The sequence below is a fragment of the Antrostomus carolinensis genome, unplaced genomic scaffold (assembly GCF_000700745.2).
Source record: "Antrostomus carolinensis isolate BGI_N321 unplaced genomic scaffold, ASM70074v2 scaffold18523, whole genome shotgun sequence".
Taxonomy (NCBI): Eukaryota; Metazoa; Chordata; class Aves; order Caprimulgiformes; family Caprimulgidae; genus Antrostomus; species Antrostomus carolinensis.
Genome location: NW_010306084.1, coordinates 918 through 16,187, shown reverse-complemented (window position 1 = coordinate 16,187; position 15,270 = coordinate 918). Strand labels below are relative to the sequence as shown.

Below are 15,270 nucleotides of genomic sequence, written 5' to 3'. Positions count from 1 at the left end.
AGCTCCTCACCTCTCCCCTCCCTTCCCTGACAGCCTTCAGAGTGCTGGACTTTGTCCACACTCCTGTTCCAGGGAGCCAGGCAGGTAGGAGCTGTTTCGAAGGGCTGTCCAAGGCCACATGGAGCTGCCAGCTCCCAGCCCTGTGCCTGGAGCACACTTTGCTGTTTGTGCTTTTCAATGCATCTTCCAGGTCTGTGCAGCCAGAAGCACTTTTAGCTGCAAAGCACAAGCTGCCCCCTTGTCCCTCTTGGGGGGAATCAGGACTTTGGTGCTCTCAGCTGCATCCCTTCAGCCCTCATCCCAGCACCTCACGGTCTGTATTTTCCCAGTGAGCTGGGGTAGGTGGGTGAACTGTTTGCTGATGAAGGAACAACTTGGGCTTTGGTGAGCAGCCTGGGCTCCGTGGCACTGCAGGGAGCTGATTGTCAGCCCTGTGTGGGTCTCCTCTCCCCGCTGATGCCCACTGTCCCCCCGTGCTGGTTATCTCTTGTCCCTCTAGTTTCATCTGCAAGTGTCTGGCCTGCCCTGGAGCTGCATGAACCCTGCTTCTCTCCACAGCAGTGGGTCATGTTATCTTGGGGAGGAGTGGGAAGAGAGCATCCTCTCACCAGTCACTCCTGATGGGTTGTGTCTTGTCTGGTGGGGTCTCAGCCTCTGCAAGGGTTTGAGGTTGGTTCACTACTGGCTTTTACCATCAGCTCGTGTCTGGTTTTGCCCTGGTTTCCCTTTGTTGGGTGGGAGGTGACCTCTCTCTTTCTGGGAGTGAATCCTTAGTTTTGCATGAGGTCTGGTGGCCGTTGCCCTCCGTACCAGATCTGACCCACGCTGCAGAACGGGTCTGGGTGGGGGTCGAGGGGCTGTGGGCCAAGGAGAAGCTGGACACGGAGCGTTTTCAGGAGCATCGCTAATGGCGTGGGGACCTCTTGTGGCTGGAGAAACTGGGATCGGGCTGGACTGGGCTCCAGCAGCCCTTCTGCCTGGGATTGCTCTCCTTGGGCTGTGTGCTGGACCATGAGGGATGTAGGGGATGGTACCTGGCTTGTCTGGAGCATGAAGGCTGAGCTGGTGTCTCCTTTCTCCCTTTTAGATTCCAAAGGATCCTTGGAGCCTCACAAACCAGGTAAGCACCCAACAGAAATCTCAGCTTTAAGATATCTCCTGAACATCAGCGATTAAAATCCCCAAAGAGAGGAGACTGTTAATGGCCATGAAGGGTAAAGAGCATTTTTGGGGTGTCTGAGGAGCACTACAAGGTGGTGCTTGGCTGCAAGACTTGGAAAATGGTCTCTGTCAGTGCACCCCTGGGTGTTCCTGCAGCCAAGTGCTCAACAGGGACATTGAGATCCACTTGTGCTTCTGGCTCTTGCCTGCAATTTTGAGCAAATGGTTGTGAGCATTGTGACCCTCTTGTCACCTTGCTGTAGCTGCACAGTGTAGGGGGTGCAGGCACTGCCTCCCCTACCTGATGGGTGGGGAAGGGGATGCTTGAAGGAAGAAAAGTAAAAATACCAGTTGCTCATCTGTGCATCTTCTCTTCCAGTGAAAAGCAAGAAAAAACGGGAGCTGAGGATAACATGTGTCCCCATCAAACAGCCCGTTGCCAACACAACGTAAGTGTCTCTGTTGCTTAAAGCCAGCCGGTGGTTCTCCAGAGCTGGATTCAACACCCTTATCAAGGGAAATGGGCCACGTAGACTTTACAGAATCAGGATGGTTTATTTTTTCTCTTAAGCTTTGGCTTATGGGTGATGAGTAGGAATTCCACACGAATGCACATGTGCATGTACACGCGTACACAGCGTGTCTCTCAGCCATTTCAAGTCAAACAGGCACCTCCCAGAAAGGCAAAGGCTGGGAGACTGCTGGGAGACGTTCTTCAGTCTTCTTGCCATGGCTGTGCCAATGCCAAAGGGGAAAGACATGGTGGAGAGAGCAAATCTGCCCAAGGGAAGAAGAGGCAAAGATTTTTAATGCAGGAGAAGAGAAGAGGTGGTGGCAGCTGGACCATGGCAGGAGCAGGAGGATGAGGGTTGGGGGGTGGTGTGCATGGCAGGGTGTCCTCCCCCTGGCCTGTGTGTCAGGGCTAGTTTGAGTTTATTTGCAGCTCCCTGCCTTGGTGCAAGGAGGACATGGATGTCTTGCATTGCTGTACCACACACCGCTCGGTGCTGGTGGCCGGTGCCCAGCTGTATCTCAGGGCATTGGAATTTGTCTCTGCCCTGTTTGTTTTGTGCAGCTGATGCTTGTTATGCTGCAGGGAAGAGCCCAGAGTAGTGGCACTTGGTTTGACAAAGAGCATGCGGCTTAAATTCCTCTTCCATTTTGCTCTTACAAACACTTTGGACTGTGTCTTCACCACTGAGTCTTGTTTGCTCCAGAAACCCTTTCTAGAGAACTTCCCAGCTCCAGGAGAGCAGTGAAATGCCCGAAGGGGAAATATCCCTGCTGAAAACCCCAGACAGATGGGGCGGATCTGCCGGAGGGGGAGCCAGGGAAACTCCCCTATTAGTGCTGTGCAGCCCAGCATGCACACGCTGAGCCCTGCATGCAACAGCCACCTCCTTCCCCCTTGGATGGATCTGTCTCTGCTCCTTTTGGTGTTTGAATTTCCCCTGGAGAAGGCATCATGCTGGAGTTTGCAGGGCTCTTGCATGGCTGGAGCACTCATGTAAAAGGTGGTGCAAGGTCTCCACAACTCCTTTTCTCTGTGCTTTTTGAGCTGCAGTGCAAATATTTGCTCAGTGCAAGGCTTTTGCTGTGAACCTGAAGTACTTCCTTGAAGCTGGAGGTTGTCGTATTGCTCTGATGGGAATTGGGAGGCTGAACTAGTTGGGCAGTCTCCACTCTTAGAAGGTCCCAGGGGATGGGGAGAGCAGAGAAGCGAGGCAGGAGGGACAAAATGCTTGTGTCAGCTCTAAAAGTACTGTGCTGCCTGTAATGGGAAGTGGGCAGCGATGAGGAAAAAAAAAAAGCCATAAAGGAAGACTTTCGCCTGCGTGGTGTTTGTGCAAAGCCTGACACTGAAGTGCTGCCTGCTCTGCCTGCCACGCTGCCTGAAACAGGCCTGCGAGTGTACACAAATGATTCACGGGTGAGGAATTACCTGTTGTTCCCTCGGCATGCGTGCTGGGCTACGTGGCTGTCCTGTTACAACACCTGCCTGTCAAAACATGACGGCTGAGCTGCTCTGCCACAGAAACGTCTCATCCCATCGGTCTCGGTTCCTCGGGTTCCTGAGCAGGGATGGTTTCGTAGCCTGTTGGTTTGATGGATGTCTCATCTAGCTGACTCTCTGGGATTCTCGCTGGCTGCGTGCAGCGAGTACCTCGTGGGTGTGGGCTGAGGTGTTACTGGCAGGATTAAAGCATTTGTGATTGTTTGGAGGGGGCTGGTTTGAACCCACGACAACAAGGCACAGTGGAAAGCAGTGGCTGAAAGTGCTCGAAGGAACGTGAAACCTGGCTCTGGCCAAGAGGGTTAATGAAGCTGGGCTTTCTCCTGATTCTCTCTCTCTTTTCTTGCAGGCCCCCGAGGAACTTGGACTCCAGAACGTTCATTACCATCGGAGATAAAGTACGTGGCAATGTGGTTTATTTTTTTTTACTTGCTTCCAATTTTGTTTGCCCCTTGTGTGAGGAGTTCTATGGATCATGCCTGACAACCTGTCAAATCAGATCTTGAGATTTCAGAGCACCCCATGAGAGGGACAGTGCCATCCTGGTGCAGCCTCATGGGATGCATCTTTGCAGGGACGAGACATCTCACAGCAGCACCTTTCCCCTGTGGAGCAATGGGATGTCTGGGTGTATTTAGAGCAGTGATTGTTGAGGAGCTGAACATGTCACCCTGCCCGCACGATGGCTTGTCTCTGAGCCTCTGGGCAGTGCCAGCAAGGCAGGTGGGTGTCAGTTTTGTCTGTAGTGGGAGATCACAGTGGTCCCTTGACAGCCCCACCAGCCACCTCGGTCTGAGTGCACAGACCCAGCCCATCTGCCCTAAATCAGTGTGGCCTCACCACGCTCTCTGGCTTCCCCAAACAAAGTCCCCTTTGTCCTGCTGACCCACAGGGCTGTGTTATTGCCTGTGGCCCAGGAGAAGCTGGGCACAAAGCTTCTCTCTGGCTCTCCAAAGCCTCCCCTAGTGACCTGATGAAAAACACTGCTAGAAATAGCCACTGTCTCTCTTTTATTTCATTCTCTTGTTACGGGCTCTCCTGGGGCTGTAGAAGGCTGTTTGCAAACGAGCTAAAAATACCATGCATTGGATCAGCCCTATATCTAGCTGCTTACCTTCCAGGCTGGGAGGTGCCTTGGCTGATGGGATCTGAGCCTCTCAGCCTTGGTGCAAAGTTTTAGGGTGAGGGGACACATAGGAGAGGGGAGAGGAGAAGAAACTTTGGCTGGTTCCAGGGAGCAACCCCACTGCCTATGTCATTTTCTCGCCATTGTGCTTTGTATATTAATAACTTGGGAAGAAATGTAACAGCCTGGGCATGACGTGTGCAATGGGAGAGTGCTGTAGCTTGGGGAAAGCTCTCCAGATTTGCCTCCTTCCCTCCTCTGCCTGCACCAGTGCGTGCAGGAGGGGTCTGGTCCAGGTATTTTTTGAGTGGCACACTGTGGGAAGGAGGAAGAGGACTTGGGCAGAAGTCCAGCTTTGGGCCATGAGGTGGATGATGACCTCAGGTCCATCAAATCCATGCAGGTGCTGTCCTGCATCCCTGCTACCAGCTCAGACCCCCCAGGGCATGGGGTGAGCGATGCTGGGGATGGGAATGCTGGCTCTGTCAGTGCGTGGCCTCTTGTTACTGGGCAGGGCAATACTGGTTCCTGGAGTGTGCTGGGAACTGCCAGCTTCTGGGGAAGCCTCAGGGTAAATGCCAAGAAAAAAAAAAAGAAAAAAAAAAAGAGAAAAAAAACAATAACCTGGAACAACTGCAGAACACGTGTCCTGAAAAGCACCACCAGATCCTTTCTGGAGGCCCGTGCAGGAGCTGTGAGCCTGCACTGTTCCTCAGCCAGCTGCTGGGGCAGCAGGGTGGATGTTATCCCCATTTGCCCCGTTCTCCTCATTTCTGGATCCATCGTCCTGCCCAGGAAAGGGCCGGCACCTTCCTGTGCTGGGCAGCACATAGCTCAGTGCTGAGCTCAAGCTCAGAGCTCTCTTGCTCCCGGCCTCGGCCACCTGCCAGGCACATCTGGCTCAAATAAACGGAGCCAGGGCTGGCAGGAAGGACCAACAGACCTGGTTGCTGCTGGCCGTGCCGTGGCCAGCGCTGAAGGGAGCTTGCTGGCCAGGAGCCCAGCCCCGCCAGCCACATCTCCCAGCTTGGCTCCTTAACACTAAAGGCTGTTTCCTCTCTGCTCTGGGCGTAGCTCACAGCCACGGTATCCGGTGCTGTGCCGTGGATGTTTCCCACCCTCGCTGCCTTTGTGGCTACTGGGGCAATTTGGCATCCTGGTATTATATTTTTGTTCCCTGAGACCGGAGGAAAACTGGAGGCTGGATAAAGCCTGGCTAAAAGAAGGCCTGTGACTTATTAGGAACGATGAATGCAGCATCCAAAAATAGCCTGTGTCTCACTCCAGCAGTTTGTGCCCTGCCCAGCAGAGCCAGCAATTACAGGGTAACACGTCTTTAGGGAAGCTTGTCCGTGGGTTGTGCAGGAGCTCGCTGGCTCCCTGCTGCGTTGGGCACTCGCTTGTCTGAGCACTGGTGGTGGGGTTTTTTTTCCAGCTTGAAGTAAGATTTATGTAGTTGCATTTGCCTGAGCTGCTTTGTTGGTGCTAACTCATGTTTTACACTGCTGGCTGCTTGCTGATGGTAGGAGAAAGTATTGAAAGCAGGTAAAACTCATCTGAACTCCCTGATAATTAGGAATTGAGTTGCTGGGTTGCTGCATGCACCATCCCAGTGCACTGATGATCTCTTGGGGTGTGGAGTGTGGTGCAATCCCTGGCTGCATGTGGGGATTTGGAGCTGTGGCAGAGGCTCCCGTGTTGACACGAGAGCTTTTAAAGTCCTGCAAGTTCTTCAGCAACTGCAGAAATAACCTTGTGTAGGTATCCCAAGCAGGCAGAGAGGCACCAATCTTTGCTGTCCCTTTCCAGTGACAGTGTGGCCTGGTTTAAAGGATGAAAATCATGATCTTTACCTGCAGAGGGGGAATTAATTGATCCCTGGTGGGTCCAGGGTGTGAGGATTTGGGCTCTGGTTCAACAGAGCAAAAACTATACTCATCTTCTCTAAGCATGGTGCCTCTGGTGTGTGTAGGAGGTGGTGGGGTCCTGTAGGTACCATCATTCAGAAGTGCTCTGCATGAACAAGCTGCAAGTGTTGGACCTCTGCTGATGTCCTTGGTGATAAGTGTGCCTGTGTCTGATTTTTTTTTTTTTTTTTTTTTTGGTCTCTCTTCTTAAAGAACTTCGAGGTGGAAGCTGATGACCTGGTGACAATTTCGGAGCTGGGCCGTGGGGCCTATGGTGTGGTGGAGAAAGTCCGGCACGCGCAGAGTGGCACCATCATGGCTGTCAAGGTGAGGACAGCTGCTTGCTGAGGGGGATGGAGGTCAGGATGTGCAGCTCCAAGGGAGGGGAGAGGCTCTGCTGAGCTCCATTGGTTGCAGAAAAATGGGGACAGACTTTTCTTGGTTTCCCAATGTGGCTTGGCTGTTGGAGGGTCTGTGCTGATACCAGCTGGACACTGTGGGGTTGATCAGCAGGCTCTGAAAGCCAGGCTTGGTGCCTGCAGTCACATAGTGCAAGATCTGGATGTCAGAGTGCTTGTCCAGGCTGCTGGCCTGATCCTGCATCCACTGAAGAGCTTGCCAAGGGTTTGTCACTCATTAAGGTGCTGCCTGAAAGAGGGAATCTGTTTATCTCCCGGGGTGCTGCTGGCTGCATAATAAGCCCAAAACACTTGCCATGGCTTCAGAACCATGGGTTCTCCGAGCCAGCCTGAGGGATAGTGGTGTTATCCCACCTACATCAAACCCCTCTTCTTTCATGTTTATCTCAGAGGATTCGAGCAACTGTGAACACTCAGGAGCAGAAGAGGTTATTGATGGACTTGGACATCTCCATGAGGACAGTTGACTGCTTCTACACCGTCACCTTCTATGGAGCCCTCTTCCGTGAGGTACTGAGCTGGTGGATGGCTGCTGGGCTGTGCGGCACCTGGGGCCCCTGTGATTGTGCTGAAGGCACTAAATTGTCCCAAACCACCTCTGCTTTCTTCAGCCCAGCTGGGCTGTTTGAGATGCTGCCATGATTTCAAGTCAAAGGCTTGCCTCCTTCAGGCAGCGTTGACCAGGTCCTGTTCATCACTTCCATGGCAGGTGCCCAAGTGTGTTGTCCATGGCCTGGACTGACTTTGGGGTAGACCCTCAAAACGAGGCTATCGCAGGTAGTTTTGGGGTTACCTGGACATCTGTGCCCATCGCTGTCCAGTGGAGAGCCTGGTGTGCTGGTGCTGTGGCCAACAGCAGCTGCACAGCACGGACCTTGGCTTGCCCTGTGTGGAAGGGGCAGCATCCATTTGTCTATCCATCCCCACTGCTCCCTTCAGCTCCTGGAGATTTCCAGGGAATTCCCTCTCAACTGCTTTCTCTCCCTGTCTGCAGGGCGATGTGTGGATCTGCATGGAGCTCATGGACACCTCCCTAGATAAATTCTACAAGAAAGTACTGGAGAAGAAGAAAACCATCCCTGAAGACATTTTGGGGAAAATGGCCGTGTCCGTGAGTGCCTCTTGAGTTCTTATGTGGTTTTGTGCATCCCCTGAGCCCGTTGGAGGCCTCTGTTCATGCCCATGGCACGTGGATACGGGTGGTGTGTTTGCAGTAGAAGGCTGGTGCTGTATGTGACTTAACGGGTACTCCTTTCCTCTCTTTGTCCCCAGATTGTACGAGCTCTGGAGCATCTGCACAGTAAACTGTCTGTAATCCATAGAGGTAGGTGCTGGATGGGGGTTAGCATGATGTGGCTGGAGATCTAGCCTTGAAATAAGTTATTTGAGGACTTTGTTCCAGGAGTTGTGTGGTGTGTCCCTCTGAGATGCCTACAGTGGGATCTAATGGTACTTTAGACCATGGTGGACAGACCTGGATGCCCAAGGCTTGTTCCTGAGATGTATCCCTCATGCATCTGCTTGCACGATGTTGTTCTCTTCCTTCAACCAGATGAATGGTTGAATATAACTGAATTCCTTACTATCTGTATTTTTATGGGCATCTTTAACTCTCTGAGTACAGAGATGCATTGAAGGCAGCTCTTGAGGACAAAAATTCCCAAGCCTTCCTGCCTGGGTTGTTCTAGCAAGGTGAGGGCTGAAGGAGACCTTATAAAATCACAGATGGGAATTGTAACATTCAGGTCCTGCTCTTCATCCTGGTATAGTTCCTCGTGTAGTTATGGACACATCACGATGGGCATGAGACAATCTGTCCTTTTAAGGCTGGGCTTTTAAGGCTGTGTTGGGCACATAAATCTCCTAAGGAGCTGGGCATTAACTCCTCAACATTTTATTTCAACCTTTTGACCTGCCTCGATAGAGAGGAGTCCTGTTCTGCTTGGATGTAGTTTTACTTGTGAACAAGTTTTATTGAAATCAAAGACTGGTGGGGTTTTGTCTCCCTCCCCTTGCGTTAGGGCTTGCCTGCTCCCCTCCCAGGTTGGCAGGGAGTTGCCCATCTTGTCTCAGGCTCTGCAATACCTCTGCAAAAGCTCAATCTGCCCTCTTGTTTTCTCTCTTTTAGACGTGAAACCTTCCAATGTGCTGATCAACAAGGAAGGACACGTAAAAATGTGTGACTTTGGAATCAGCGGCTACTTGGTGGACTCGGTTGCGAAGACCATGGATGCCGGCTGCAAACCGTACATGGCTGTAAGTGTCCTCGTGTCGGGCTGGAGCTGGCAGCCTTCAGCTGCCTTCAGCTTTGATTCAAAGAGGCTGCTGCTTAGAAATCAGTCTTGGTTCATCTCTGTCCTGAGATAGAAACCACTTCAGAGTGTTCTGGGCTTCCTGACTCAGCAGAGTCCTCCAAGGACGGGATTACCCTCCCTGTAAGCCCTGCTGTGTGTGTTAATCCCACAGCAGACTCTCCCTCTGCCACCTTCCATTTTCAGAAGGGTAAAAGACTGGCTGGTGCTGGTTGTGGTGGTTGGAAGGGCTGCTCCTTGTTGGCTAGAAAATGCTGAGGCTTTTCTTGGCAGGATCATTTAATTTCATCCTCTCAAGTCAGTATGAATTTCCCTTTGCCATCTGTGGCATCTGTGTGGGTAGCTTGTGCTCCTGGGGTAGAGATCGTGCTGCAGGCATAGTACAAGTCTCACTCAGGAGCTGGAGGGGAGAGTTTATGTGGGTTGTGTGGAACAATCAGTGCTAGATTTAACCTCAGACCCTACCTCCAGGGGGATATGAGCCAGGGGAATCCTCCCAGCCTGGGTTTTGAGCCAGAGATTTGCTCTGTGGGGTGTGCACTGGGAAAACGAGATAGGAGTTGTAATATCTTCCATTTTGCTGTTACAGCCAGAAAGAATAAACCCTGAGCTGAACCAGAAGGGCTACAACGTGAAGTCGGATGTCTGGAGTCTGGGGATCACAATGGTAACACTGAGTGCTTGGATTGACACCCTGCAGCCCTGGGGTTGGGATGGGGGCTGTACTGGTGGGGTTCCAACCCTGCCGTGAGTGGTGGTATCTGGTGGCTTCATCCCTGGGTAGATGCCCACCAAACAGGGCTAAATTCTGAGCATGATAGCAAATGGCATGAGATGAATTACCCAGGGCACAGGGTGTTGGTGCTGTCCTGTGTACCCACGAGTACCTCACCCCGGGGCAAGGTAGCTGTGAGCCGGGGCGTGCAGGCAGCATTGCCACCACTGCTGTGGCTCTTGCCGAGTTGGCTGGCAAGCTTGCCAGGAGATAATCCATCTTCTACCCCTTCTCTTTCCTCCTCTCCTTTCTTGCATTTTTCTGGATCCTGGGGGATGCATAAAGGCCTTTTATCCCCATGTAATTCCCTTGTACCCCTCTGCCTGGTTTCACAGAGCTACTTGTGTACGATGCCAGCTCCAAATAGCTCCACTTAGCTCTGAACTATGCTGATGTGGATGGCAGACTCCCAGGGGGCAATATCTGGATGACAGGGAGCTTAGTTGGGCATTCAAGAGTCTGGGTTTTAATTGTTCTGCAGTTCCCCATGCGCTGGCTGGAGAGGGAGTCAATGGAGCGGGGTTTGCTGCAGCTGGGTCACAACCTTCCTGCAGGAACCCTTCTCACTGCAAAGCCTCTCAGGAGGACCGGGGTGAGTTAGCCTGCCCTGCTGCAGCGAGGGATGCTGTGCATGGTTTGCAGCAAGTCCTGCCTGCAGGGTAGCTCACAGCAGCCAACAGGAAGGGGAAATACTTTCAGTTCTAAAATCGCAGCTGCTACAGGATGGTTTATCTACCTCCTGCAAGAAACGGATCTTGCAGAAAGCAGCTGAAATCTTCTGGCGCCAGAGGACAAAGGAAATCCCAGCTGTTGGCTCGAAGGGGATGCCGCCTGGAAACGTGTCTCGCTTTCCAGGAGACTTGTCTCTCTGTGGGTAGATTATTTTCAGGAATTTTTCCTGTACCCTGTTAGCTGTGATTTGTTTTGGGTCCTGCATCCCTGCGTTTGTGTGCGCTGCACAGATCTCTTGGCAAATATTCCCTCTTCCCTGGCTAGTTCTGTCCCCAGTGCCAGACCCAAGCCCCTGTCCTTGGTGTCCCCATGCCAGTGCAGAGCAAAGCTGGGCTGGCTGGCTGGAAATGTAATCAGCTCCGGCTTTCCTCCTGAGATGCAGGAAGCTGTGGGATGGGAGATTGTGTGAATAATGGAATCTCTCAACCTTTCCAAAGCTTGATGGGAGAGGGGACCTTGCTGAAAACCTGCCAGCCTGCAGCTGAGTGGAGCCCCAACCTGTCAGACTCCCTCTAATGTCTTCGTCCTGGGCTGGCTCCCTGGTTTTTAATTTAATTTAATTTATTTTTTTTTATTTATTTATCTTTTATTTCTAAAGGGGTTTGATTGATTTCAGACTGGTTTTAGGGCCATTGAGTTGCAGGGCTAATCCTGGCCTTTCTGGGCTGGTGGCTTCATCCTTTTTTCCAGCAGCAGGAGCCGAGTTTCCCAGGCCTGAGCCAGAGGCATGTCGGAGTCCCTGGCTCTGCCCTCCATCCTTTCTGGTTTTTTTTTCATTCCTCCCATCCCATCCCACCCTGCCAGGCAGGTCTGGAGGTTCTGCTGCCTCTCTGGAGATGGGAGCTGACCCTTGGCATGAGGTGACTGCCTAAGAGCTTACGGGCTTTTTCCTTCTTGAATGAGTGACAGAGCAGAGGTGACTTGTAGGAAGGACCAAGTAATGGAGGTGGTTTGGCAAAGATCTTCCTAAGTGGTGTTCTAGCACTTAGTTTTTCTTGGGTTTGTGGACTTTTTTTGTGTCTAGCTTATATAGTACTAGTCTGAAGCCCAGAGGCTGGCTTTTGGAGAGCAGAGCACTTTGGAAGCTGGTGCAGAAACGACACGCTGGTATTATTATCTTTTTAAATAATCCCATTTTACACATCTTTGGTGGCTTCCTGTAAATGCATTAATATGCTGAGCCAGCCTCAAAAGGAAGTATTTTTGGCCTCTGGGTCTTTGTATTAAAAAAAAAAAAGAGAAAAGAAAAGAAAAAGAAAAAAGTGGTATGACCCAAATTGAAAATGGTTTGTGAGGAAAGAGGTTTTTCATTTTGAATCTGAGCTGGCTGTAGAGGCTGAGGTGGGCAGGCTGTGTGGGGTTGTGCTCGTCCTGGTGTCTCATGTCACCCTGTCTCCATCCTCAGATCGAACTGGCCATTCTTCGCTTCCCGTACGAGTCCTGGGGGACCCCCTTCCAACAGCTCAAGCAAGTGGTGGAGGAGCCTTCACCCCAGCTGCCCACCGATCGCTTCTCCAAGGAGTTTGTGGACTTCACGGCGCAGTGGTGAGTCTCAAGCAGGGAATGGTGGTTTCTCCCAGCCTGGCTGAAGAGGAGCCTTGATCTGTGGGGGTTGGAGCAAAGTATGGGGCTGGGTTTGTTGTCCTTTTGGAGCCCGTTTCTCCCCACCTTGCTGTACTGAGGATGGAGCTTGGCCACAGCAGGAAGTGCTGCCCAAACTGGTTTTGCTCTCAGCTTGAGTCACCCAGACTGATTGGAAGGCGCAGAGGTTTCTCTTCCCCTTTTGCCATCGTTGCTGCTGAAATTTTGGTGGTTTCTGGAAAAGCAGCAATGAAATGAGAACAAACCCCTGGCAGCGTCTGGGTGCCTCTGGGTGAAAGCTGATTTGTGGTTTTGTGGGTGCTACATACAATCGCTGCTCCCCTCGGGGTGTCCCTCTGCTCCCTGTGTGCTGTTTGCAGCTGCCAGACAGGGGTGAGCCCAATGGGACAAGGCTTGAACGACCCTCGAGATGATCTCCCCACCCTATAGATGGTGGGAAACCATCTCCTCTCCTCCCTGTTTATTCTGGTCTGTGCGGACGAGCAAGACTGTGCAGGGCAGACTGCAGCAAACTGCTTGGCTTGTGCTTTTTGTGACAAAACACCATGAGTTGGCCTTTCCCAGTTACCTGCTTGGCAGCTTTACTGGTGGTTCAAACCTGCTTGGCCAAGGAGGGAGAGAAATGGGTGCTGCCAATGAGAAAGATGTCATGTTGGTTGTCAAGGGGAGATCCCTTGTGATAGACCACATACAGCAAAAAAAAAGAAGATCCTACAACCTTTCTCTCCCATTTTTTGTCTTCCAGCTTGAGGAAGAACCCTGCTGAGCGAATGAACTATTTAGAACTTATGGTAAGTGAGAAGTGTTTCTGCTGGTCTTTATCGCAACGTGTTTGAAAAGTCAAATGAATGGTCCAGCAGGTCCTAGGAAGATGGGACAACAGGACATATGGGTGATTTTTCAGGCATGGAGTGGGATGAGTGTAGTGTGTCTTAAGGTAGAAGGGTGTGTTGATTTCATGAATGTTAAGGTCAGGGTTTCTAGGTCCTATCTGCTCTTGGTGAGTTTAGACCTCAAATGATGGCAGTACAGCTGCCAGCGTGGGCTGTCCTGCTGGGCTTGAACCTTAGAAACACCAAACCTGGAAGTGTTAGTTAAATCTTTAAGCTAAAGGATGGTGTCCATGGGAGCCTGGGGAGGAGGTTGGTGTCCACCTCTCCCCCAGCACCTTGCCAGCTGTGTGACATCCCCCAGGGACTGCTCTTGGGTTTGTCTGTCCTTGGGTGTTGGCTGACGTTGTCTTTGGTCTTGTTGGCAGGAACACCCTTTCTTTACCTTGCACGACACCAAAGAGACTGACATGGCCTCCTTCGTGACAGAGATCCTCGGGGAAGACTCCTAACTCAAACTTTACGGCTTCGTGCAGTCCCCTCCATCCTGGCTTCCCCGCAGAAGAGCGAATGAGGACTTCACGGTGGTTTGCACAAATTGCGCTTCCCCAGCCCACGGGCATCTCTGGCCCCATCTGGCCTCACAATATCTTTTCTCTTTGCCCTGAAAACAAAATCCCCCAGGATGAGATTTTTGAAGCCAGCACTTTGCCAACTAAGCCACGGAAATGGAAGGCTCAGGAGTTCCCTGCTGACACCAGCGTATCCCTCCTGGGGAGAGCACCATGCCCGTGACGCCTGAGCGGGGCCAGGGCAGAGGGTGCCAGACGACATCTCCCCTCCCCAGCAGCCTGGTGCACAGCACGGGGGTTTTGTGTTTCTTTGCTGCCTGAGGAAGGCAAAGAGAAAAAAATGCTGCTGCACTTGTCCCACTCATCTCCCCTGCCTGCCCAAAGCCCCTTCCCTGGCGTCAGGTCTCCCTGACCTTCTCTTTGTGCCAGGCTCTCTGCCCCCCAGGAGTCTACACAGCTTTTTAGGGGGCTGTGGGGCTCCCTGGTCACACTGCTGTTCACACCTGAGGCTGTTTTAATGCCTGGATCGACATCTTAATGACCCTTTGAGGCAGCACCAGACCAGGCATCCCCCTCCCTCAATCAATATGCTGCTCCCTTTGCAGAGGGGGGAAAAAGGCATTTTTTTGGTGAGCCCACCTTGACACAAGCTGCAACCCGTGCTCTCCCTGTGGGACTTCATCCAGCGCACAGTTCTCCCTTCCCCACACGAGCACAAGGTGACATGAGGGGACAAACAGGTCCTTGGGCGCTGCCTCTCTTCCCTCCAGCCCTGGGCTGGCAGGATCCATCTCTTCTCCAGGTGTCTTAACGCCTTTCCCAGCACCTGTCTCTGCCTTCCCCAACTTCTGGAGAAGATGTTGCTCCATCTCCCAACCTGGAGCTCCCGTAAGGCCTTGCACTGTGACACCTGCTCGTTTTGGAGGCCACACTCACACCTCTCACGTCCCAAACTGCCTTGGAACCCTCCAGCTGCCTGCCGAGATGTCAGCCGAGATCAAAACCCCGACGACTGGCACGGGGGCTGCCGACAGTTGTACATTTTATATCTATATATAATGGACTTTGTAACATGTTTTCCTAGTTTTAATCTAACTTGCTATAAATTAAAGCCCTTCTGTGTGGGAGGAGGGAGGAGCAGTTCCTTCTCCACTAACAAATCCACTGTGAAAACCTGATGTGTTTCCCCGCTCTCCCAGCCTGAGCACTCTGCAAGGAGTTCCGGGAGCTAAAGGGGTTTCTGTCTGCTACTGTGTGTGATCACGGGATAAACGCACCAGCGGTGGATTTTGTTGGGTTGTTTTTTTATAATAGATTGAGTTTTCAGAGGGTTTTTTTTCTTTTCTAGTATATATTTGTGTGTGTGTACGTGTGTGCTCAATATATATATATATATATTATATATTTTTAAATCAATGATGAATGTGTGAATGTCTGTGGCCAGCAGATTTGGGGAAACGGCTAGAAGTTTTCTGGCTAAATTTGGGGTGGTGGGGAAGGGGTCACTAGAAGACACCTGGGCCTAAGGCTTTTTTTTTAAAAAAAAGCATCTATTTTTTAATTGAATCTTTGAAAAACATTTTTCCTGAAATTCATGCCCTGGAGGTCTGGATTTCAGGGTGCATTTCCAGCGTTCAGGGTCTCCCACCCAATGAAGAATGATGTCCCCCTAAATTCATTACTCCCCACTTCTGCAGCCCAGGGTTGGAAGTGGTGCTGAGGACACTCTGCCTGGGAACAGAGCAGCTCCAGAGCTGCTCAACACCATCTATTCCTGCGACCTGCTCCTGGCGGAAACTGCTTCAGGGCAAATGGTTTTC

General features: G+C 51.7%; 1 protein-coding gene across 1 annotated transcript in view; it reads left to right on the top strand.

Annotated features, from left to right (window-relative positions):
• MAP2K3 (mitogen-activated protein kinase kinase 3) overlaps positions 1 to 13,390 on the top strand; it is a 32,100-nt gene extending 18,710 nt beyond the window's left edge. Inside the window, exons 2-13 of the mRNA XM_029084284.1 lie at positions 1,088 to 1,120; positions 1,541 to 1,610; positions 3,525 to 3,573; positions 6,422 to 6,535; positions 7,018 to 7,137; positions 7,622 to 7,738; positions 7,900 to 7,951; positions 8,756 to 8,883; positions 9,529 to 9,606; positions 11,852 to 11,991; positions 12,794 to 12,839; positions 13,307 to 13,390. Coding sequence (XP_028940117.1) covers positions 1,088 to 1,120; positions 1,541 to 1,610; positions 3,525 to 3,573; positions 6,422 to 6,535; positions 7,018 to 7,137; positions 7,622 to 7,738; positions 7,900 to 7,951; positions 8,756 to 8,883; positions 9,529 to 9,606; positions 11,852 to 11,991; positions 12,794 to 12,839; positions 13,307 to 13,390 — 1,031 coding nt within the window. The remainder of the gene's footprint in view (positions 1 to 1,087; positions 1,121 to 1,540; positions 1,611 to 3,524; positions 3,574 to 6,421; positions 6,536 to 7,017; positions 7,138 to 7,621; positions 7,739 to 7,899; positions 7,952 to 8,755; positions 8,884 to 9,528; positions 9,607 to 11,851; positions 11,992 to 12,793; positions 12,840 to 13,306) is intronic.
• The last annotated feature ends 1,880 nt before the right edge of the window (positions 13,391 to 15,270 follow it).